We start from the raw sequence: 26805 nt of genomic DNA on the forward strand, positions 1-26805 counted from the left end.
CAAAAGAGGTGTTCTTATTCGGAAACTTAAAAAAAAAGTAAAAAAAAACATTACATTAGCCATATAAAGAAAATCAAATATATGAGTGTATGTGTACGAGCTACCTACACTTATGTATACATGCCTGTATATGTGTATATGTGACAAATATCAAAGTTAATAGGAAATACGATTTTTGAATACATAATTATGAAAAATAATTCTTCTCAGATATCTTTTGAACTTCTTAATCTATCGTTTTGAAAACACTCACGTATAAAAATCATGCTTTTAGCTATCGTTTAATATATAATATGAGAATGTACGTTAGAAAATAATTAGAATATAATAGAATATAATAAAAAAATTTATTATATTTTTAAGTTATATAAAATTGTCCAATCACGTCGTAGCTTAGAATCATCTCTTTTCCACACTTCCGTCATCTTTTCTCAACCATTTACCCTTTACTTCCCTGCATCCATCCCCACTCTTCGCCCACTTCTTTTTATCCTTTCCCCCTCCCTTTACCTAAATTTTTCTGACATAAGCAGAATGCATTAGTGCAATAAAATAATTGTTTATTATTCCTTATCCCTTATCCCTTCCTCTTCAATGTCCAAAGATATAAAAATGGCTAAAATCGGAAAGTTTTAATCTTTAATTTTTTAATTAGGCAGGTACATAGGTACATATAGGAACAACACTATGCTGTCCGGTGGATCTACGTTTGGGTCCATGAGGTCCAAACATATTTTTATTTTTTATTAGATGAAATACATCATCTACGGAAATACTACCTTAATACGGCAACCACCGCCTCTTGGTGGGTGCTGCAGTGATTCAGGGAGGCAGTGAAGGCCACAGGTGCATTTGGGGGGGGGGGGTGGCGATGAATATGTGCAAGGGGGCTAATTTACAACTTTCTTTATTATATTTTACAAAAAAGATAAAAACCTTAATATATATTTCCTATTAATTTGTATTAGAATTTAAAAAAAATTAATTTCCAAGGGCGCTAAGTAATATTTTTTTTTGGAAAGAGGGCGGTAGTGTTAATTAATCGTTGCAAGTGTCTATTGTTGTATAAAAGCTCGGAATATAATATGATCTAGACATCGTCCTTCTATAAACCTATGAACAATCCTTATTAAAATAATAAATTATTAAAACGTTCTGATTTAATTATTTTTTGCGCATTGAGGAAGGGATAAGGGATAATAAACAATTATTTTATTGCACTAATGCATTCAACTTATGTTACAGGAAAATTTAGGTAAAGAGAGGGGGAAAGGATTTTAAAAAGGTGGAAATGAACGAGGAGTGCAGGGAGAAAGGGTTGAAAAGGGGTTAGAAAGGGTTGGGGGAGGTGTGGCGGAGAGGGTGGGTGTAAATTTGGGTGGTTATGAGGTTGGGGAGAGTAAGGATGTAGTATATTTAAAATTACATGTAATAGAGGACAACGTGTCAGTCTGAAGGTGAATCTCGAGGAAGACGGTACTCTGATCGTATACTCGGTGTTTTTAAACAACAATACACATTTCTTTCGATTATTTAACAATTTTTTAATATTCCAATACACTAATTATATTTCAGATTGTTTTAAATCATATAAATTTGCTTAAACATTTCATACTGTTTCGATTACTATAAAATAAATAATTCAATTAATAAATAATAAATTAATAATCACACGTACGTAATTCTGTCTATGCATAGTTTATCCAATCTCGATTAATTTTGATATATCGATACTTTGATATTATAAATAAATGAACAAAAAAAAACAAACTCATTGGTCAATTAACCAAAGGTGGTTCAAAGCTCAGTCCTTTAATTAGAACAGTCAACTTAATCAAAAGAGTGGTCCGAAGATTTTTTTTTTTAATTTTTTAAATATTTTTAAAAATCATTATAAGTTACTTGTAGAGTCATAGGTAGCTTAGATTTATTAGAAAATATTTTTATATATTAATTAATTTTTATAGTAGGATTTTCAGCATATAATTAACTAATCCCTATATTTTATCCCTTATATTTTATTTTATCTTTCATAAATATGACTTACGTTTTAAAGTATAATACTATTTTAATAGTTTTAAATAATTTATATTTATAATTATATATACATATAAATATTATAAATATTTATATTTATATAATATTAAATTATAAATAATATTATATAAATATCTATATATATATATACTTATAAATATTCATTATTTCGTAGCATCTAAAATAGCATAACGACTACGAGTTCACGCTTTCTTTTTTTAGTTAAAGAAAAAATCTTGTTAAATATAATTACTTTTTTTATTGTCAGTAATGTGTTAAAGAAATGATTATATGTATGGGGTATATGTGATATATGCATTGTCCTCCTCCAGTCGTGTCCGCAACACGTACGCCTTGTGAATCTTTGATAATTCTGTGCTATAGGCGGTCAATACAGCAGGTAACTGTAACACCAACGTGGCATGACGTTCGTTCGTTACTTCGTAAATATCGTCACGGACACGTGGTGCAAGCTCCGTTTACTTCGCGCCATCCCTTCCACATTTTGAATGCGCAATAGAAACCTTTTCTTCGCTTACCTTTGGATTTATGGACTTTCTAAACGCGTGGAAAATGAGAAACTTTTCGTATGTTAATGTCGACGAATGTTCCTGAATTTTGTATAAATATGAAATCGATAGATCGAGTAAAAAAATATTCGTAAGAATATTAAACTTGAACGTGAGAAATTTGAGTGAAATGATACTTTTCGTATAAAAAATAATAAGTTACGTTGAAATTTTTATTAATCAGAAATAATGGAAGGTGTACGTGTGTTTTTTGTGATATTTTTGTCATCAATGGTTCTTTTAAAGTAATCGGTTATATCAAATTAAAAAATATAATTCGTAAATTTATTTATATTTGCAGTGTAATATAAAAAATGATTATTTTTTGTGTGTTATGATTAAAACGATGGTTTTGTGCTTGCTCTAAAAATAATGAGAATTGTATACAATGTGTATTATCACAGTGTTAATTGTACGAACAATTTGTGTTTAAAATATCTACATTTTTTTGTCAGTGTTGGTATAATAAAAAAAAAACATTTTATTGGGTTGTTAAAATAATTTACATTATGGACAAAAAAGAAGTAAAGTAGTAAAAGTTTATTTCAAAAAGCAGAGTTTTCTGGTAAGTGATTTTTATTTTTATAATGAACAATTTCAATTAAAACTTTTTTATTTCGTTAGATTTTAATTGAGTTTGACGACTTTGACTTGAATCATTTATAAGATTGTTTTTTGATATGTGTGTATATATGTGTGTGCATCGCGAGTGGAAAATTGATGCTTCTCAGTTTACAGTAAACTTTGCCTTGAGTTTGGAGATAGGTCAAACGATTGTATTTTCTGGTAAACATCTAAAAAGAATTGCACAAGAATAACCAATTTAAAATAACATCTGTCCAATTAATTCAATCTGACGAATAATTAATTGTACAAAATGTTTCTCAATTTATTTTTTCCTTTTATTATTAGATACAGAAATTGTTATACGATATTTTTAATTTATATAAAGGGTAATTTTGTTATTTACAGAAACAAATTATATTAATATTTAATCTTTTTATATCAAAGTATATCATTGAAAATTAAATTTTTTTCAATTCATAGGCAAACGAAAGTTAAAAAATTTTTTTTTACAAATTTTCTTATGTTTTTTCTTTTTTAATAGGTATTATATTACATTTTTTTAATTATATTTTTTACAATAAATACGAAATATCTAAATTTTTATAAAATTGAATATTAATATATGATAATTTGTAGAATGTTGTCATGTAATTTATATTTTTAAAAAAAGAGAGTTTATAAAATTAAGTATTGTTCAATATTAGATAAAAATATATATCTACATAATAATTTAACCCTTTGCACTCGAAGGCTCCATCATAGAGATAATAAATAAATAAAAAATAAAAAGAAAAAAAAACTGAAGTGAATTCAATTTAATCTGCAAAATATCAACTATTGATAATATGTGAAACGCAAAAAATAACTTCGAGTTCAAAGGGTTAATATTTAAATGTCACATAATTTCTTATATTAAACATTTTCTTCGAAAGGAAAACATTGTAAAGTAGAAAAGAATCGTTGAATTTGTATAATCGAAACGATCAGTGGATTTTCTGTAAGATGTGTGATATAAATTGAGCAAAAAAGTAAAGAGTTAGAAAAAGAGATAAAGAAAATAGGAGACGTTTGAACAAATAAATCTTCGGAAATGTGACATTGGTGGAGTAGTCGCCGATAGTTTCTAGCATCGGCATTGGAACAGCTTTACCGGCGTTACGGACCGGCTGCTTTTGCTTCCGCAGGTTCCGGTACGATCCGCGAAAGCTGACTCTGCTGTCGTCCTTCCTTATTGAATCCGTTAGTTTTCGACGTGTTTATGCTTTCTCTTCTTTATCGTTTTACCTTGTTTTTCATTCGATGATTTCATTCGCCATAGTTTACGAAAACAATTGACCCAATAAATAATTAATCAAAAAATTTAAGATTTATTTTAATATTTATATAAATATGTAAAAATAATAATACTGTACAAATAAACTATGATAATTATGATATTGTAAAATATGCTAATAATAATTATATTAATAATATAATAATACTTTATAAATAAACTATAATAACTATACTATACAAAATGCTTATAATAAATATGTAAATACAATATAATAATATTATATAAATAAACTACATTAACTATAACTTACAATATACTAATAATAACTACATAAATAATATAATAATACTTATTTGCATAAATATATTAATACCAAATTACATTAGATAATTTTATTATGAGTATAAAAATTTATTAGATGCTTTTTTTTTATGTATACATATAAAAGTTCAAAATAAAACATTTATAAATTTATGTTATATGATTTCAGTCACTTTATAAGTGGTCTTTCTCGTTAAATAATAATTCGATGATCATCAACGTCATATGGGTTTCATCGATCGAATTTATTTGTTTTGACTGGAAATTGGAAATATTATCGTTAAGAGATATACATTGAAATTGTTATTATCAAATTTGTAATTGATTCGTGTAAATTGGGTAAGGATTTGTGTCGGATATAAAAAATGTTTTCATTTTATTTATTTAACTTTTCGATTGATTTCAAAATTCATTGGGAGAGGTTTGTTTTTTTATACGGACGAATGGACGATGATCAAAAATAAAGTTACGATAAAAAGAAAAGAATGAAAGAAATTTAGCTTCGTATCATCGGCAGATTTAGCGGATAAGTCCTTGCAAACTGAGAGAGTGAGAGAGAGAGAGAGAGAGAGAGAGAGAGAGAGTTATTCGAATCGTTTCGTATAACGCGAAAGTCTTATTACCATTCGTCGAGTTTAGATGCTCGAGTAATTGCGGGAGAAACTTTGAACGGCATGCGAAACTTTTCTCGGTAAGTCGATGGAAGAGAAGAAGAGGGAGAATGGGGTGAAAGAGGAGGAGGGAGGAGTAGGAGGCACAAAGACTTTCCGACCGGAAATGAATAGGCGGCCAACTTTATCGCAAACTTAAGGGATTCGAGAAAGTACATGCTATTCTTTTAATAACTACTAAGAGGTCTTATTCCCTCGTATAAGATATACATTCTTTTTTTTTTCAATTAATCAAAAACTTTGACGATAGAAAATTTCTTTAGCGAGAGAAGAAATATCATGCTACTTAAAATATTATAATTTTATAAGTATTTAAAACAACGATATTTTCTAAATATTTTATAATAAAATCGATTTTAGTTAAGTTTGATTTCTTTTTTTTCTTTCTTTCGTACGAATATAACGAGAAGAAAAATTATTAATCAGTTGTTTTTTTTTGGTGTGTGTGTATTTCACAAAATAAAATATACAGAAACTTTATATCATAGAAAGGAATTTGGATTGGTTAAAAAAAAATCAGAACGTATTTGTTTCTGATTCTGTTGAATGTTTCGTCCTTTTTTATTAGGTTATTTTCAGTAACTATAAAATACAAAATTACATAACCTCAAAAATATATAGTAGTTCTTCGAAATCCTCTAAATATATTATATATTTATAACTATAAACTCTATTATAGTTTATAATATAAACTATATTACATATATTATAATATAGTATAAACTATTATACTATAATAGTTTAACTATAATAGTTAAATATTATATTATATTATTATAAATAGTTAAACACTTAGTATAATAGTTTCTAGTTATAAATATATAATAGTATAATAAATATATAATAATATAATATATATATGTAATAAAATACATAGTAGTTATTCGAAACTGTAAGAAGTGAAGTAAAATTTTTGACTAAACTTGCAATAATCTTTACCCTCATGTATCTTCTTGTAATACGCGTTGATTACAACTATGTTGTACCAGTGGTCTCCATTTGAATTTAACTAGGGCAAAAGTCGATTAAGTCGATCCAAGTAAAGTCAAATTGTTGGTATTTGTGCAAAGGTAAAAGATGGATGATATATTATATCGAATATTCAACAAGAGAGAAAGAAAAAAAAAAGAGAGAGAGATAGAATGAACGTTTTAATCGTTATGCTTTGGGGATGAAGTAACAGGAAAGAATAATAAAGAGTAAAAAGGGGTTGGGGGTGGTTTCAAACGGATTGATCAAAGACAAAGAAAAAGAAACATGATAAATAAGAACGGAAAGAAAAAGAAAGAGTATAAGAGGGTTAGGTAAAGGATAGAAAAAGAGTAGGAGGAGGAGGAGGAGTCGAAAAGTTAGGGGAGACCGAAACGAGTCGAGTTCCACCGACAACGGCGCTTACAGACAGACGAGAACCGAAGGCGGAGAGGAGAGATAGTCTTTGAAAGTTTCGGCGAAGTAAAATCCCCTCCTCCCCCTCCCGCCGAAAGCAAGACGAAGTTTTCGTGTGATGGTGAGAACTGCCTGCCAAGAAGGACCGATATCCGGTGGTAGCATGAGCGAACTTACGCGCGCGCGCACGCACATCCTTTAGGAACAGAGCGCATCCTTGCTTGTGAGGGGAAGTGAGAGAGATGAGTAGAGAAACTTTGATACGGAAGGCCAAGAAAGGATGGTCTGGGGGGTGCACAGAAGGAAGAGAAGAATGAGGAGGAGGTGGTGGTGGAGGGTGGAGGGTAGGAATAGGAGTAAGTATAGATGGAGGACGAGAATCGAAGTAAGGTAGTAAGAGAGGGTTGGTAAAAAAAGGATAGAAACAGGACCTACTACGTTGTGTATCTACAAGGATGCCAGACGCGTTCTTCTCGGCTGGACGCGAACTCGAGGTTTCTTCTTCTTCTTCTTCTCAACGAAGAAGAAGAAGAAGAATACCTATCGGCCGGGTTGAGAGAGAGAGAATCCTTGCTAACTCGCGCGAGAACGAGACAGTCGCATCGATCGAATCGTTCCCGATGTGGGAGTGCAATGAAAAGCATCTTTTAAGAGTAGTATAGAAACGTACGTAAGAGTGGCTGCCGTTTTCGTAAGGGTAGCTAGCTGCTCCTCCGGCATGTGAGCGAAACTTACGAGACGTTTTCTCCCGATCCTTGCTTCATCGTATTGGTGATGGGGATGGTAGTGGTAGTGGAAGTGGTGGTGGTGGTGGAAGTGATCCTGGTAGGGGAAGGACTATCTTCTCAGTCAGAAGGGGAGCTACGACGAACGAAGAGAATCCACGAGACTATTTATATAGCTCGCCTTCCAGGAACTTTGCAAGAACAATTTATTACGGATATACGTACCATTTAGAGAGCTCGAAGTTATTATGACATCGAGAAAACTTTATCTAAAAGGAGGGTGGGGGGTGGTTGTCTCCATCTTACTTTCGTTTCGCTAACGTAACGCGTCGTTTAATTCGACGAACTAAAAGGGTGCAAGGGGAGGGTTAGGAAAAAGGATAAGGTAAAAGAGACAACAATAGGATTTTCTATGAGAATCAGCAAGAGTACGTGATTTTTATTATATTACGTCTTAATTTAACTCATACGCTCGAATTTCGATAATAATTTTGATAATAGATCTGGGTTTTATTGTATTAGGTTGTCTCGAAAATTTCTTCCTTTTTGTTTTGGTGATAAGTTGCACAATATTGTAGACGTAATATTTTTTATGTTATTTTACTAAACAATATCGATTCTACTCTATATTACCTTTTTCTTTACTGTATATTATTCAACATAACAAATGTTTTGCTTGTAAAATTATTTAAAGAAAAAAAAAGAAGAAGTAACTTTTCGGACGACCTAATATCATCCGATTACATTAATAAGGTTAGGTTAAGTTAATAAAGTTTTTCGTTTTAGATAACATTGAAAAGTTTTTTATATTGTGAAATTGGAAATTTGTTAATCATACGTTTTCAATAAAAGAACTTGGTAAATTTGTTTGAGTTAGCTCTAGCTTGACTCTTAAAAACGATACTCCATTTCTTTTTTTATTCGACTCAAATGAAATATGATGGACCCCCCCCCCTCTGTCGAGAAGAGGAGAAAAGAGAATCTACGAGCGGGAAAGTTCTTCTCTAACCCCTTTCGGTTATGCACCGTTTAGCGTCGACATAGAAAGTAGAAAGAGGGATAACAAGTGGTAGGAACGAAATTATTGGATGATATTTCGACCGACGGGATCGTATCTCATAAATCATTTTCCGCTTTCGTTTCGTAAAGAAACGGGACGACGACGACAACGACGACGACAACGTTCCTGCTTCCTTCGAATATCGTAATCTTATACTTAAGACGTTGGGCTCGAACGGAAACAGTGATGGGGGTTTGAATGAGGGGACGAGGAGTTAAAGGGGAAGGAAAAATCGTCTCGTAAATCGACATGATTCCCGATCGTTTCGCCGATTGAGAAATAAAGTTAGGAGTCGGTAAATTGGATGAAAGAGGAGACAAACAGAGGGTTGGAAAATTCGCGTGGTGGAGATAAGTCAAAGAATCAGAGTAAGAGAAAAAAAAGATCAAAGAGGGAGAGTAAAAAAAAAACAAGAGTATCGATGTATAAAAAAAAGATAAACACAGGAAATGACAAAATCCACTTGTTACTTTGATGTTTATCCCGTTGACACATTGGGTAATAGTTTGATTGTAATAAAACAAATAGGAGAATGATAAAAAAAGAAATGGAAAGAGGGTTGTGAGACGTCTTGGAATGAAGTAGCCCGCCGAAAGGGATAAACTAGAAATCGTTGACTCCAGTAGTTCGCCGATTGTAAGCAAGAAAAGAGCTTTATAGTAGAGTGATAAAGAGAAATGGCAGTCAACGCGTCGGCCGTTGCCAGGGCAATGAATCGCAGATTGACGCAAGCGTCACGACGTCCGGTCGCGCGCATCAAGCTCTCTCTTTTACCACCACCAACAACTACCAACATCATCCCCCGCTATCCTCTCTCTCTTTCTGTCTCTATCCACCCTTTCCGGAGCGTGCCACTGCTTAAAGTATGCACCACAATAGACGTGCTGTTCTCCGATCGAGATGCCGTAGAGAAACGGACTGCTCGGGGCTTACAAGATTTGCCGTACTATCCCACCATCACGTTCTTATTGTTATTAATCATTTCCGTAAGCTTTATACTATTCCTTACCTTGTACGATTTTTTTTTATTCTTTTTGATATCCTTATATCCTTCTTTAGTATTATAGAAACTTTTAGAAAAAGGATTTGTTGTTGTTGTTGAAGACTAAGCAACAAGAGACCCATTTAAAGTAAAATATTCCTAACGAGTCGAGTTCTATGAAATTTTTAGTTAAATTACCAATTTCCAATAATTTCTTGCAAGTTTCATAGATTGCAAAGTTCTTTGAGAAACTCTAACAATTTTTGTTAATGGAATAACTCGATATGGTAGAGCTTTATGATCAATGTTGTCATCGTTTCACGACGAAATCAATTTTCCTATTCTATTACTGGTAGAGAGACGTTATAATTCTAACGTAGAAAACAAAGCGAGAGTCTCTCTCTCTCAAGGTGCGAGAATTGTTAAATCAATAAGCCGCCGAAGTAGTTTCTAAACGTTACATAAGATTGCATACCGATTTGGAAAGGTTATTTCGCTAACACGAAACTTCATTCGTTCACAACTGAACGAGGGTAAAATGTTCTAGTCGTACATATTATATATCCTATCCCTATCCCTATTCCTATCCAACGCTTGTAAGTTTTATTAGCGTTACGGTCATAAATCTTGAACGCTTCGGCTCGACGAAAGTGTTTACTTTTATGACTGCAACGGCACTGCAAAAGCATGCCGTTGCAGTCATAAATGAAAAGCATTGAAATAATAGCGCACAAAATCCTTAGATAGATTTATGATATAAAGAGATACTATATTCTAGGACGGTTTGTTAAATGCATCGATTTTAATTCGAATTGGTTGGTCTACTACTAGAAGAGGGTTTGCTCGTATTATTCGGCACAACGCGAACAAACGTTGGATTTACACCCGAACGCTGTGACCTACTTCCGTAAACCAAAATCAAGGTCTCGCGCGAGTTCATTGAAAGAGAGGGAGGCGCGTGCCCAAAATTTCCAACTAAAATTTCTCCCTCTCTCTCTCTCCTTCACTTTTTATCTTTCCGATAGACGCTAATTTGATTTGACAAAAAAAAATCATGTAGAAGATAATTTATTTGAATCAATTCTTTGATATAGTTTTAATATGAAATAAATCCAGACATAAGGAGTGTTCCGTGAAATTGTCGGGAATAAATTGGAAAGGTATTGAAGAAAAAGAAAAAGAAAAAGAAAAAGAAAAAGAAAAAGAAAAAGAAAAAGAAAAAGAAAAAAAAATGATATTTCTTTCTCTCAACCCAATTGTCGAGTAGGAACAGGCGATAACAACGAAACTACCTTCGGCAAACTTTCTTCCGAGCGAGCGGATCACACTACGGAGGCGAGATGCGCACTTTAATACATAACGCGCATCCCCAGGGTAAGACGCGACTTGGTATGAGAGAAAGAGAAAGAGAGTGGAGTAGGAAGAGAGGGTGGAAGAAGAAGAAGTAATAGTAGTAGCAGTAGTAGTAGAAGAAGAAGAAGTAGAAGAAGAAGAAGATAGAGAAGCGGCAGTGCTGTCGTCGTCGTTGTTCGTGAAGATGGTCGTAGGAGGGTGGTAGTTGAGAGAGTTCGGAAGGTGGGAAAAAGTTGGATAAAAGTTGAAGGAGAAGTAAAGAAGTATGAGAGAGAGAGAGAGAGAGAGAGAGAAAGGAAGGAAGGAAGGATATAGGAAGAAAGGAAAGGGAAGGAGGCACGTTAGCCGTGGCGGGTGGAGAATCGGAATGAAAGGAGGGATAGATTTGGCTAGAAGAGGGTTGAAGTGGGGGTGGAAGGAGTAGACTGAGACGACGGTGTGCGTCGTTGTCGGCGTCGTCGTTTCTCTGCTGCCACCACCTTCGTTGCTCGTATATTCGTGTGTTAGTAGTGGTGATGGGGTAGTGGTGGTGGTCTCGACGCCGGGAAAGTTTCGTCGAGGAGCGAGCGCGTGGAGCCGAAGGAAGGAGAGAGAGAGAGAGAGAGAGAGTAAGAGGGATGAAACGAGAGTTTGGATCGAGTCGGGAGAGCGCGGTAGCGACGAGAGAAAGAGAGAAAGAGAGAGAGAGACGGTGATAGAGGAACGCGGTGCGGCGGAGGCAAGGTTTTCGTCTCCAGTTCCCGCTAAGCGGCCGACAGGAATGGAACGATCGGGTTTTCTACGGTTTGCAACGTACACGTGGGCTTAGCGTGGAGTAGCGTGCGGGTTTCGCCACGCGGGACGCTTCTCTACACGCGACTTTCAGAGTATTAGTAGTAGTACTTGGTGGTGGTGGTGGTAGTAGTAGTGATGGTGGTGGTGTTGGTGGTGGTCCGTAGTAGTGGATGCGCTGTAGATGCCGGGGGTTATTGGTGGTGGTTATAGAAGTGGTAGTAGTAGTAGTAGAGGTTTTGTGACCGACCGAGCGCACGACGGCCGGTAATGACGACCATCAAACGAGTAAAAGAAAGAAAGAAAGAGAGAGAAGAAGATTGATAGATAGTGTGACATGGTTAGGGGAGAGAAAGGAAAAGAAAATCAGCGAGCATGGCTCGAGATCGAGAATGAGAAGGAGGAGGATGAGGATGAGGATGAGGATGAGGATGAGGATGAGGAGATAGGTGAAAATGGTTCGCGCACGAGTTGACGCGTGTCACCACCGCGATGCACAAGTTCACGCGTGGCACTACGCGGTGACCGCGCGCGATGCTGCCCGTCGAACGCGAGGTCTGTGACTCTCCTCTGCCACCTCCACCTCCACCTCTACCTCTACTTTCGAGCGGCTCCTCTCCTACTCTCTCGCCAATTCTCCTCTCTCTCTTTCTCGTGTTCTCTCTACCCCTAGTGAGATATTGATTTCCCTTAGCTGACTCCCACGAGAGCAGGCGGCAGGCGACCAGGTACCGCTACCTCCGCGACTAAATCGAAGATCTTAGAGAGATGAGAAAGAAACTAATCGCATACACTGTGCGCATACGATTAGTTAGTTTATTCAGATCGATCAACGCGCCCTATATCGAGCTATTTATTTACTTTTACTCTTTTTTGTTTACCCCCCATTTTTCGATCCACGTCGTAGATACATCGACGATTTTTTTTTACCGGTGACCACGTGTCACCCGTGACCGCGCCACTTCTACTACAGTACTACTACTGCTACTACTGCTGCTACTCCTACTACTACTACTCTTACTACTGTTACCACTACTACTTGGTATTTCATGCTTGCCTTCTTTCTCCCACGCGATCGAAAGATCATATCTCGAAGATGGGTTTTATAATACCCCGTACCGAATATAAATTTAACTGGTTTTATCGCGATTTACAGGTTAATCGAAAAATCACCGGGTTAGCTTATATCGCGAATGATGTATCTACATTGTTGAAAAGTTTCAAACAAATGGAAGGTAGCATATAAACTTTCTTTTTTGTTTTTTTTTTCACTCAGATATCAATTATTTTTGTTCGTTCAATCGATAAACTAATTTCAATGGTTGAAAAATAAAATTCGCGTTTCGTAGCTTTTAGTACTTATCCTTTTTACATAGTTCATATCCCGCGCCTAGAATAAATAGGACTTGTGCGAAACATATAACTTTTTTAACGTGTGTAACATGTACGTAACATAAGGATGGTACGTCGAAGAATTTATTTGATTTTCTCCGGAAGAGCAACAGCATATTCTCTGTAACTTTTGCTTTTATCAAATGCACGTGTATATATAGGTGTGTTGGCGCACATAAATATCCAAGAACGATCCGAATCCGTACGCAACCCCCTAGAAAGTTTTGCGAAGTCCGCCACCATGTTGGTTCCTGCGCGTTGCACGTCGCCAAAGTCCTTCGGCGGACTTGAAACTTTTTTATTTACCGCGTTTGTACGCGTAGGTACACACAGAGAGACGCGGGACAAAAGAGAAAGTGGTGGGGGTAAACCCTTCCATCCCCTCCAATTTGTTTCTTTCTCTCTCTCACCCTGTGGAAAGTCGAGATAGGGTATATAAGTATCTCTCTGTCATCCCTACCACCACTACCACCCACCGGCTTGCTACACGGACTCGTGCCGCCTGCCGCTTTCTAGCAAAGTTTTCGCGAGATCCTGGAAACTGCGGGAGATGCTACGGGCGTAGAGGGAGTACGCTCGAAGGAGGGTAGAAGGAAGGAACGTTTTGCTGCTAGTCCTCCGTGTACTCATACTCACGGGGGGTTCTCTTTTCAGCGGATTCTAACCTACTAACGAGTTTACTCCGTCGGTAACACCGGCACGCGTGCCGCCTATGTAAACGTGTGTCGTTGTCGTTGCTTCGTTGTCGTCGTGTGTAGTCACCCACAGTCACACGCACAACATTGGGATGAGGAGTGTGTTAGCAGCAACACGCCGCGCGAAAAATCATACTCGTGATATGACTAACGATCGTATCGATCTTAATACGAACGATAAGAAACGCGAGCTTATGTGATAAACGATTTTAAAACGCGTACCTCGTCGGCTCACTTTTTAAGAGCTTGTTTAACAACATTATCGAGGTATGAATGAACAAAGTGTTTAATCTTTTTTAGTTTTTTTTTCTTTTATTTTTTTTTATCTATTCTTCTTCATTTTATTCTTATCACTGAAAGCTCATAGGATTAGTTTTTCTCGTTATGAGCGAAAATGCGATGTAGCGTGGGGGAAATACACCTGGAGTTTAACCCTCGTCCTACAATCATTGGTGCCGGATATTACCGTGTAAATACGATTGATGTAATTACGATGATGCGTTGTTTTTAAAGTTTTCTTTTACAAACATTCGTCATACTTTTTATTCATTCCTTCAAATGCACTTTTATGCAATGTTATCACTTTGATAAATTAGATAAACGATTGAATAGAAATATATTATCAATAATCTGTCCTATAAAAGGAATATTCTTAATACATATTTAAAAATCATTTACTGATTGTAATTTATTTCTAATTAAATCAATGCTCGTGCGAGAGAGAAAGAGAGAGAAAAAGAAAGAGAGAAAGAGAGAGAAAAAGAAAGAGAGAAAGAGAGAGAGAGTGCATCTTATGTCAGAGCGATGCGGGTCAGCTGATCGCCTAGCGGATAGGCTATATAACTTTGCTTGTTGTGAGAGAGAGTATCAACGCTTTTGATTATCGGGATTCCTCAGCGCGCAGGCTCAATGCGAGATTAATCCTCTGTGCGCGAACTCCTTCCATTAAGCAACTTACCAATACACTGGTTCATTCCTTGTATGTTCGAAACTTTCGTGCGGCGACCAAAAGTTTTCTGCTTATCTAGTCAAACGAGGATAATCAAAAAACAATCATCAAGTAATAATCTTTAGGATGTTTATGATGACGATGATGACGTGAAAAATATTTACCAGTTAAAAGTTTTTCATTCAGAATATTTTAATTCAGAATATTTTAATTCATCGTTTATGCATTACTGTCAGGATAATCGGTTTTGGTTAACAATGCTGCATCAAGGTATTGTTTAAAAAAAAAAAGAAGCCTGGTAAACTAAAAAGCTATTCTTTGTGAATATTCTTAATTGGATAGAATTTTGCTCGTTTATTGTTTTAATAACTTACAAAATAAGAAAAGTATCAATGTTATCCAAACAGCAGAGACCTGAAAGTTTCGCGTAAAGTCTCGCGAGGGAGCCTGGAAGGAATAGGCGAGAGTTTCTCGTTTGAAAGTTGTTTCAGTTTCGAGTTATATTCCAGTCGTTCGAATTCGTACGCATTACGTAGAAATATCGCAGAGATGTATGTGTGTGTGTGTGTATCTGTCTAGATCGTCTCGCAATAGTTGAAAATTTCGAATGTATTATTATTGTATCCTTCGTTTAACAGTACTTGGAAATTCGAGTCGGTGCGCGTAGCAAACGGGAGTGTGAGCGTAAATGAGAGTAGGAGAGAGAGTAAGAGAGAGAAAGCCTAATTAGGCCGTCATCGTCCTGGTTGCGCGTTGTAATTCTGCGTTGCCGGCATTGTGCTTCGAATTCTGCCAAGTGGCTGTTAGCAAAGAGGCTTTTGGAATTCTTCGAAGCGTGGTCCAAGGCCTTTCAACCTCAATTCCACGCGCGTGCGTCTCTTACCCCCGTTGACGTCGTCATCTTCGTCAGAGAAAGAAAGAGAGTTGTTGTTGTCCTCTTAGTCCTCGCTGAAATCAACGACAAAGTCCAAATCGTGGACTCATTGTTTTCTCGTTGCATCTCATAAGAACTCGTTAGATGAGAAGTTAATCTTCTCCTGCTCGAAGGCTTCAGCTGCCGCACTCGCACTCGCGCACACCTTCTGTCGTTACCGCGCGAAAATCCAACGTGCCGAGAGAAAGAGAGAAAAACAAAAAGGAAAAAAGGGTTGCAGGAAAACGTGCGTCAACCTCGGCCGTATAACGCGCACTTTTGTGCTTTTCTTTCAGAAGGCTTTTTTTTTAGTTTGTTTGAGCGCGCGCGTGCTTTCTCCCTTTCTCTCGTACTCCTTTTACTTTTACCTTTATTTATTTCTTTTCTTTCCTTGTTCTTTTCTTTTCTTTTCTATCCCTGCTTCTTCTTTCATTACTGCGCAGAGGCTTGTAAAAAAATAAAAAAATAAAAATAAAAAATATGTCGCTAGACGTAACGTGTATCCATAATAAAATCCCAAGCGCTACGTAGAAAAAGAAGCTTGTTAAGTGCATCCTAAACCTTGTCTTTATTCAGAAGCTTCAAATGTTAAAAAAAAAAAAACAAAAAAACTACAAAGCTGTGTTTCCGTGACACACGGGCCCCGTGTCTTTCTTGTCTAATTCAATAGGGTTGGTTTTTAACCCTCACGTTTCTATATATGTAATTCCTATTGTACCGACGTTATTTCCTCCCCCGGTTACGACGTGTGTATAAGAACGCTGCACACACATATACACACACGATGAAAAATGTATGAATACATTTGTATGTGAGAACTCGAGTTTACACCGACGATTCTTCCCGTTGCTCTTTATCACGAGAAAATGCTCTTTCTCTCGTATTCATTTTACAGGCAGATTTACCGAGATGAGTCTTCTTATGAGTACGATAAGTGTGTAGATAGGTCGCGTAAGTTGCCTGATTATACCTATGTCTATAACTGTAGATGGACGCTATTTTTCTATTCAATTATAATACATTTTTATATGTAATTTAACACATCTTAAGCAGGAAGCGACAAAAGTTGTTTTTTATTAATATTATTTTTAATATTATTTTTAAATATTTTTAATAATAAATATATTTTTAATAATAAATATATTTTTAAATATAAATATATTTTTAGTAATAAAAATTTAATTTTATTACTTTAAGTATTATTTTTTATAAAAATATATCAAATATATTAAATTTATATTTTAAATTTAATATTATTAATTTTAATAATTTTAATTTTAATTTTTATAATATATATATTAATAAAATATTATAAATTTTTTATAAATTATATTATAACATATATTTATAATATATAAATAGAAAATATATTTTAAATTTTATATAAAAAAATTTATTTAAGTGTTTGCGCAAGATGTGTTAATTAACGTTTCACCATTTATTAATTAATGTTTATCGAAACGAAATAGAAATTATAAAACAAAGAGAGATAATTATTTTTCATTATATTATTTAATTAGATATAATTATATTATTTGATCATTTTCGAGCAATAGAATCACGCGATAACGTTTTCTCATCGGGCAGTCGATGAAAACGTGCTACGAATTTTGATGCCACTGGTTACGGACTCTGATCTAAAGTCGAGGAAAAGGAAGAAGTCTCGTAGTTTTCGTGTATTTGAAACAATTTAGATTTCGTTCGTTCATTTATCGTTTATGCGGTTTAATAAATCACTTGTATTTTAATGAAGATAAGTAAAATGTTGATTTAATTAACATAGTTATATTTCGTTAATGGTTTTGTGTAAGTATAAATGTGTCTTTCTCATCTGTGTGCACATGTATACTATTCTCATATTTATATACATAATTTTCTCGTTTTCTAGGTTACGTGAGAAGAATACTACCGATCTTTGTGTTAGATATAATACGAAAGAATAGATAGAAACTTTGAAAATGTCTTCAATTTGTAGAAATATCGTTTCGCAAATTTTACATTGGATTTGTAAAAGCAGATTTATTTCGTTCAATAAACGTTAATGCGATTTTGGTATATTATTTTGCTACCTACGAGTCAGATGAGAATCAAATAGAAAAGATCATTTTTTTTTTTTTTTACAAAAAATACAGACATTTGATATTAGCGAATACATTCAGCATTAGGAACTCGAAAGTTCATTGCCGCAAATACGCAAATCCCGCCAGTGTTCTCGTCCCTGAGCTTGACCACGTCCATTCGCGGTTTTCGTAGCCCATTTCTTTAAAATCCCGAAATAATATTGTCTTCCCATCTACTTCTCGGTCTACCCAGTAGTCTTTTTCCGTTGGTATACTGACCAGTATTTTATGCACCGTTCGATCCACCCCCATGCGCGCCACATGACCTGCCTACCTTAATCGGCGTGATTTTACGACGTTAATGATGTCCGGTTTGTTGTACAGTCGGTGTACTTCAACGTTATGGGGTTTACTCCATTCACCCGTTTCCTCCTTATTGTCCCCATTGTCCTGTATATCCTGATTTTGAAGTGCCTAGACATCAACCAAGAGCTGAGTAATTTATTGACATTGTCTAAATTGATTCTTTTCTTAAGTTCTTGGTTTATGATCGATCCTAAATACCTAAAGTTGCTGACCCGTTCAAAAATTTGATCCTGGACGACCAAAGTTTCAGTATTAGACACATTCTGAATTCTAATGATGTTTTGTTAAATATATTTTATCGATATCCTGTCAATTTGTAAAAATAACAAGGTTGAAATGGTATTGTACAATCGACACACAAATTCTTTAGGAATTCAACTTTAGCTAGTTGACTTTTGTGTATCCGTTAAACGTCGTTTCGAAGTTTGTCTCTCTTGTGAAAGTTTGACAACGTAACCTTTCTCGCACGTGTGTGTAGTAACGCGCCTGATTCACGAGAAATCGAGATACTTTCTTTTCACAGTGTAAACTAGAAAACAAACAGGATACCACCCTTATCTTAGGAAATGTCTTCGTGAACTCATGTGTATTCGATATGTACCTTCTATCTAAAATGCTCGTCTATATTTACGTAGAATTCAGCGTGAGTGTATGTATTTGTGTGTGCTTGTAAGAGAAAAAGAAAAAGAAAAAGAGAAATGTTTGATAAAGAAGCGATTTTCTTTTTTCGCTCAGTAGAATTTTTCATAAGTTTTTCGATTTGCTGCCTCCCTCTTCGTCCTATCTCCATCTTCGTTTTAGTCTATGTTTTTTATCGGTATATCTAACTGTGTGTTCTTCTTCCTCTCTTTTACTTTTGCTCCGGTTACACGATTTTAGGATACCAATCGATCTTTGGAAGACGCGCGGATTCGAATCTGGAACGGTGAATATTTTTTTTTATCTAGTCGACTTGTGCTGCCACCAATACACCAATTTACAGAAAAATGCAAATTTTCAAAAACGATTACATTTTTTGTTTGTTTGTTTGTTTTCTATTTGGTCATTAGAATCTTTTTGTTTACCAGAAGAAACTGGACATCATTGAAACGAGTAAATGGATCAGATATCTTGAATTATTGTATCAGTATGATAGTAGTAGTAGTTTTGTTGACTATTGGTGAAAAAGAAATGAAAAACAAGTCAAAGAATTATTATAAAAGTTTACGAATATATTGGTAATAAAATAAAATAAATCGTATGGGGTGTAGTATTATAATACCTACGTAAAACTAGTTGAAAAAATATTGTCAAGTTATCGTGTCATTGAATCGGAACTTGAAAGTCGATCGACCGAGATTTTTCTTGTCTTTTTATCGTACTACTGAAAGAGTGAGAAGGGTGGAGGAGGGAGGGTTGGGGATAGCAGAATATAGTTGGCAAAAGGAAACGGATAGAGAGAAATATCAGAAAGATAAAAGTAATCTCGATTTGATGCATTCGTTTCGATTTGCACACTTTACGGTCACGCTATGGGAACGTAGGATTAATAGAATATCGATTGAATAAATCGTAACTACGGATTGGAAGAGCTTACTTATCGTTTGTGTTAGTAAACAGTATAAATTTTTATAAATTAATGAACAAACGTAACTCTTTTTTTATTTAATGACATTAACGTCGTTGTATTAATTGAAATATTATGAAAAGGCATTTATATATGTTAATGCATAAAAATATATATCTTTATATATAAAAATTCAGTGTTATATTGTTAGTTTCCAATGATATTTTGTTTATTTTATGGCTTTTTTTCAAATTAGTACATAGGATAGTTTTTATCGCGATTATTGTGTATTTTTTTATTGCTAATTTAAGGATTTATTATTTAGAGATAATCTAGGTCTTTAGGTACTGAAAGTTTTCAATAGATGGAGCTGTATTACAATTCATTTATTTCACGTTTTTTTTCAGATTTGCATATTACATAACTAACCTTACTTTTTATATTTTTTCGTGCATTATTATTTTATGTATTCTATTCTAATTGTACTATTATTCTGTGTGCTGTTATTTATATATTATACATTTATTATTTAGAGGCTATCTAGGTCTTTAGGTACTGAAAGTTTCCAATAGATGGTGTTGTATTACAATGCATTTATTTCAAGTTTTTTTCAGAGTTGCATATGACATAACTAACCTTACTTTTTATATTTTTTTCTGTATTATTATTTTATGTGCTGTTATAATTTACTAAATAGTTTATAATTATATTAAATTAACATTTTATAACAAAGTCACAGCAATGCGTGGCTGATGCATACTAGTATGTATATGTAACATGTGTACATATGCATTTCCGTTATTGGGACATGTTTTATCAATCTATCGATTGCATACTTAAGTAAAGTCGTTATATCTTCAACATTACGCTGCATTACTTTTCGATATCGAGGCTATCATATTTCTTAGAAGCGGATAAGCTAAACCTCTTAGGAAATCTATATAAATTATGGTTGGAAAGCTTATATACGATACGAAATAGTTTATTCGATATCACGAATGTAAAGTCGAGTAAATTTGTGTAATCATAATTTTCGTTTGGTAGGGGGTGAGAATATTAGATACGAGTCACCCCTTCGGTAATTTGATTGTTGTTTTTTCTTTTTACGCACAAATCATATTTTTTTGTTCCCCTCTTTCTTTTTTTTTCCATCAGAATCGAAGTATCGACATCACCCACCTCCCCCTCAGCCCCTTCGCGCGACTGCTCTGCTCTGCTCTGCTCGCGAAAAAGTTTACGTCGTAAACTCCGGGGTTTTAAGGGTGGAATTATAGTTCGGTAGCGCTGTGCACGGTGCACCAGCGCAGTTGTTACCACGACGGAACGTTTTAAAAGTTGCTCCAGAAGTCTTCGTATAGGTGAAAGACGAGAAGGGTGAGTTGGGTGAGTGGGTGAGAGGGTGAGGGTGCTAGGAGTTTGTGGAAGCAGCAAGTCTAAGGGGAGGGTTGGGCTTGGAAGAAGGTAAAAGCGCGGTTAAGTTGCCAAGAAACTTTGGTAAAACTGAAAAGTTAATTTCGTCGTGTTAAATTACTCGAGCGCCCGGGCATTAAACTTGCAAAAGTTGCCCGGATGACTGAAATACGTACTGTTCTCCTTCTTCTTCTTCTTCTTCTTCTTCTTCTTCTTCTTCTTCTCTTTTATCTCCATCTTCGTTTTTTTTCGTCTTTCTGCTTTCAAGTCATCCGGGACTTTAAAAGTTGCAAAGATTTGATCACTGATCCAACGAACAAATATGTGTAGTCTACGGATTAATAGTTTCTTTATTTCTTCTTTTAAAGTTAATTATCAGAAAATTCTTTTTTCCTAAAGTATATCAAAGTTAACACTTTAATGGCCGCACGTCTACGCAGTTAAAAGTTGCTAGGGTCCGGTAATATTTTTGAAGAATTAATTTAAAAAAACTTTATTAAATTAACATAAAAAAACTTTATTAAATTAACATAAAAAAACAACAACATTTAAGTAACAAATTTAATGTTATATAATTTTAAATATACAAAAAGTTATAAATAAATAACTGCTAATAACAGTTGTTCCGGCTATGACACACATATTGTGTGAGCGGCCATTAAAATGTTAAAAATGATTTTCATGATTAATATCTTTCAAAAGAATAGAACGACATGAGATCAGGTTTTTTTTTTCCTTTACTTTTTTCTTTTATACTTTTTTTGACATCATTGCTGGACCATAATGTTCAACGTTCTCAAATCGATTTCTCCAATTCGTTCGTAGGTCGTGTTCCATTTCTATTTCGGTTCTCTCGTTGAAGATGAACTTATATCATAAATAGGATACAAAAAAAGTATTACATAATAACCTGTTATTGTATCATAATGATGAGTACCTTTTATATCTAACGGTAGAACCCGGAGTTATAGATTCGCTTGATTGCCAGTGGTCTTCTTTCTTTACTTAAAGTAAATTCTTAGTATTCTATTATACCGGGTGATTCACCACCTAAATAACTCCGAAAGTATAAAAATATCAGAAAAATGAATAAGAAAAAAGTTGCATGAAAAATTCAAGACTACAATACGACATTAATATGTTTCTACTAGATTGAATCATTTTCAAGATTTATTGGTCAACTTTATTTTTTTACTTACTTATATTTTAATACTCATTTTCGGATAGCGGCATTCAAGATGAATCTAATGATATGCAACATTAATATTTTGGAAGCTCAACGAAGGTGAAAACTGGCGAAAGGCTAGCCACAATACAGCTCTTCACATCGTGGTCGTGTCGTGGTCGCGTCAGAGTTGCGTCAGGGTTGCATTATCCTTTAGTTGTTTGGACAACGGATGGAACAGATATTTTACGATTAGTTCTTATTGGTCATTGTCAGATTTTGTATTTAATGTTGCACATCGTTGGATTTGTCTTGTTTACTAAGATACTAGTAGTATACTGGGGTAATTACTAGTGCTACTAGGATATTTAGTTGGTGAATCACCCTGTATGTATGTTGATATTCTTTTCAATGTTTTGTAATCATTTTACAAAAGTCAAAAATACATAATAATATGTAATACGTGTAATAGTAACTTTTTCATTTAATTTTTAAAACATTCAAAGTAAGTATCAAACTTTTCAAATCTGTAATATGTTTCTTTTTTCTTCTTTTTTATTCGAACGAAAGTTCAAATGAAAGTTTATCATTCTCTTAGAATAAAATTCACGTTGTTAATGGAAAGTACTTTTTTTTTTATAATGAATTTAATGAAACACTAAATGAATCTTTGAATCGTATTTTATAGTAGAAAGGAAGAAGACCGTAATCGAAATGATTCGTTTCGATTTGATCTCATGAAAATGTTATATGCATTTAGAATGAGTTAGCTGTCTGTCTGATTAAAAACCAATTGCCATGCACTACTATGACGACAAGTCTGAGTACTTTTTGTGAATTAATTGCCATTTAATTAATTTCATTAATTTATACATTATTCGTATAAATTTTCTCTTTTTAATAAATTTTTCATTTATTTCTTCAATGTTTTTTTTATTGTCAGAACGTTTCATTTGAAATTCTTCATGGAATTTACTCGGTCCACGAATCTGTCGGTAAGGTCACGGTCGTAATCTCTCGTCAGGTTGATGTTGAACACAAAGATATAAACAGTAACACACATATATATACGTACACATATATATATAATACACTAGCGTAGTGGGAATGGACATGCGCGTAGAACAATATGCACGTGTCGAGACGTATGTGTTGTACGATTTGGCGCGTGCGTAAACATGAGAGAGAGAGAGAGAGAGAGAGAGAGAGAGAGAGAGAGAGAGAGAGAGAGAGAGGGTAGAGAAACTTTTGCGACTGTTCCGAGTTGAGGTGAGTTACCTCGAGGATGTTCGCGGATGTTGGGGCGCGTTACTTTACCTTTTCCCTACCATTTCCCTACCCTTTCCCCTTCCTTTTTTACCTTCCTCTATTTTTTTCTCATATACATACATATTTAGATACGCATATGCATACAGAGACACTTTTCCGATGTAACATCGTTTTTAATAAATAATATAATATAATAAATAATTAATATTATTTATTATTTTTTATTGGTGCAGAGAATATACTTTTCGTTTAATTTTTATTTGTTTTATAAAAATAACTTATTATAATTTTATATAATTATTATAATTTATTATAATTTTTAAATAATTAATATATAATATTTTTTTTAATTGATTATTAGATAATAATTTTTATTTTTTAATTTTTTATTATATAATAATTATCTTATCATAATTTTATATAATATATATATTATATAAATTTTATTTTTTATTTCTTATTAATTTAAATATAATATTTAAATTTTTTTAATTTACATTATTATTATATTGTTATTTATTGCAATTATATTGAACGTTTTACTTTTTAATATTGAATAATAAACAAAATTCATATAATAGCATAATTATAATTTAAAATGGTTGATTGCAAAATTATTCTATAACAAAATCTATCTAGAAAATTTATCTATTTTATAACGAAATCTATCTAGAAAATTTATCTATTTTATAACAAAATCTATCTATCTATAAATTCTTCTATTTTGTTATAAATTAGAAAAAATATAAAAGGACACCCAGTATATCGAGGGTTTATTCGTCGTCGTCGTCGTCTTCGTCGTCATCTTCTTTGTAGACGTATTCGTATATATATATATACAGGTACTACATAGGTATATATATATATATATATATATATTTAGGTCCTGGTGGCGCGCGCCACGCTACATCTCGCTCTCGCTTAGGGTTTAGTCGTCCTTGTCTCGGAAAACTTTCCAGTGATGAGCTTTGTTGGTCGTTTCCCCAGCAGGACGGAAAAGTTAAATGCGAAAGTTTCAACCGATATCCAATGCTGCTGTTGCTGCTGCTGCTGCTGCTGCTGCTGCTATGGTTTCACCCTACGAAAAGCCCGTTCATGCATGTGTGACATCCGAATTAAGATTTATCACTTTTCTTGTTTATTCAACTTTATTTGTTCATTTCATTATTATTGTTAATAGATTACAGTTTTATAAATGACGTTACTTTACATGCAAAATGTTTCTTTTAATTTTATAAATTATTACAAGAAAATATTCTGTTTATATATATAGATGTATATATAAGGGATTGAAATGGAAAGGGTTAAGATTTATCACTATTATTGTTTATTCAATTTTATTTGTTCATTAAATTATTATTGTTTGATAGACTAACTTTTTAAATCCAAACGTTTACTTTATATGCAAGACATTTCTTTTCAATTTATAAATTAATACAAGGAAATATTTTTTATATATATATATAAGGGGTTGAAATAGAAAGGGTTAAGATTTACCACCTCTCTTGTTTATTCAACTTTATTTGTTCATTTAATTCCTATTGTTAATAGATTAACCTTTTAAATGCAAACGTTTACTTTATATGCAAAACGTTTCTTTTCATTTTATAAATTAATAAAATATATATATAGATATATATAAGGGGTTGAAATGGAAAGGATACAAGTGACTTTATCCAAATATTTTCGTATCATTTTATTAGACAAAAAGTTGCATTTAGTTTCTGTAATTGTGTGCATTTATTTCAAAATAAAAAAATAAAATTAAGTGTTACTTGTATCCTTTTTTCTTGTTCAACCCATTCATATAAACGTTTTATTTATAGGATGGCGTCGAAGAAGATTAGAAAGAACCATTCGATACAACATCTTCTCGAATTGCCATCTAGTAGAGAAACTAAACAACCGTCGCAATTTTCATCTAAACAACCGACTAGTTCATTGGCGATTTCTACTCCTCGTCAGGTGCCAATCACCGTTTTGCATCCAACACCGAAAAAGGTAAGCTGAGTATTATAAATGAATATGAAATAATTTGAATTTCTTTTTCTATTTCGATGCGTCCAATAACAAGATTAAAATATAATTATTATCTAGATAAAGGATTGTAGATGGATAAAAATAGTTGCATAAAACTGGGAGAGAACTATCGATCTCTCTCTCTCTCTTTTCCTTTTTCTTTCTATGCATTTAAAAGTTTCAACTTACCTTGAGATTCTGTGTCTTACCTTAGTTTTCTTTTCTTTATGGAAAACTTCTACTGTTCGCGAATTAGATAGCGTAACGTTCTTTGATAAAAAAAAGTTTTGCTATAAAATTGTTAAAAGACATAAAAAAAAAAATCAAAAAAGGATAAGGGAAAAAACGTAAAGTTGAAAACGATTGTAACACGATAAACTGCTGACGTTTTACTTTGTGTCAGACTCGTGTTCCTTTTTTTTTATCGATCATTCTGCACGTGGGGATATTGTTATTACTCGTATAAATGTCTACGTAAGCCAAACGCAGTGACGAGCAACGAAGCAGATAATTTTCGGCTTTATCACCCAACGCATTCATAGGTTTTTTTTTAACACCATACGTTGTTAATGACTCTTTTCATCATCTCTGTTTCAATTCGTTTCAGGATGCAATTTCATATCGATTTTCGTGAAAAAAATGATATTATTTTTGTATACACAATACAACATGTATTATAATTTATTATTATTTTATCCATAAATAATTTTTTAATTTGTTTTATTTTTTTATTATTATTTCCTAACTTCATCGCACAATTATTTGGGTTTTAAGGCCCATTTTAATTTTGTATTTAAAACACGTATATTACACGTGTATTATTTTATCTATAAACAATTTTTTTAAATAGGTTTTTTTTTTTAATTATTATTTTGTATATTTTTTCGTATAATTCTTGGAGTGATTAGGATCCTTTTAATAGCTATAAAAGATATATATGGACGATTCGTCGAAGATTCTACCCCCTTACAGCTAAATAACGATTTTTAAAGTTTCTCGAGAAGTTCTGATTCGTTTCAACCCCTCTTGGGAGTTGTCGGGAAAGTTCAGACGAGATAATTGGGGGTGGAATGGAACTTCCTTTTATTCATACGATATTTTATCTACTAGCCACTAAAATCTTATGGCGCTGCTAAAAACAGAAACGAGTATCTAATGAAGATCGTCGATGACGTTTGCTGAAAAGTAGGAATCTTTCTTATCAACGGTCAATAAATTTGTCTTCAAAATCTAAAGAAAACTTATTCAAATTGATAATATTTATGTAATATTTATAAATATTAAATAATTTTTTGTTTTAAAT

General features: G+C 33.5%; 1 protein-coding gene across 1 annotated transcript in view; it reads left to right on the forward strand.

Annotated features, from left to right (window-relative positions):
• The first annotated feature begins 11699 nt into the window (after positions 1-11699).
• LOC107065938 (uncharacterized) overlaps positions 11700-26805 on the forward strand; it is a 275793-nt gene continuing 260687 nt past the window's right edge. The window contains 3 exon segments of the mRNA XM_089178425.1: positions 11700-11985; positions 13765-14072; positions 25310-25484. Coding sequence (XP_089034551.1) covers positions 25311-25484 — 174 coding nt within the window. The 5' untranslated portion in view covers positions 11700-11985; positions 13765-14072; position 25310.

Source organism: Polistes dominula, unplaced genomic scaffold (assembly GCF_049000335.1).
Source record: "Polistes dominula isolate Pdom_NZ unplaced genomic scaffold, Pdom_raw_medaka contig_77, whole genome shotgun sequence".
In the NCBI taxonomy this organism is placed as follows: domain Eukaryota; kingdom Metazoa; phylum Arthropoda; class Insecta; order Hymenoptera; family Vespidae; genus Polistes; species Polistes dominula.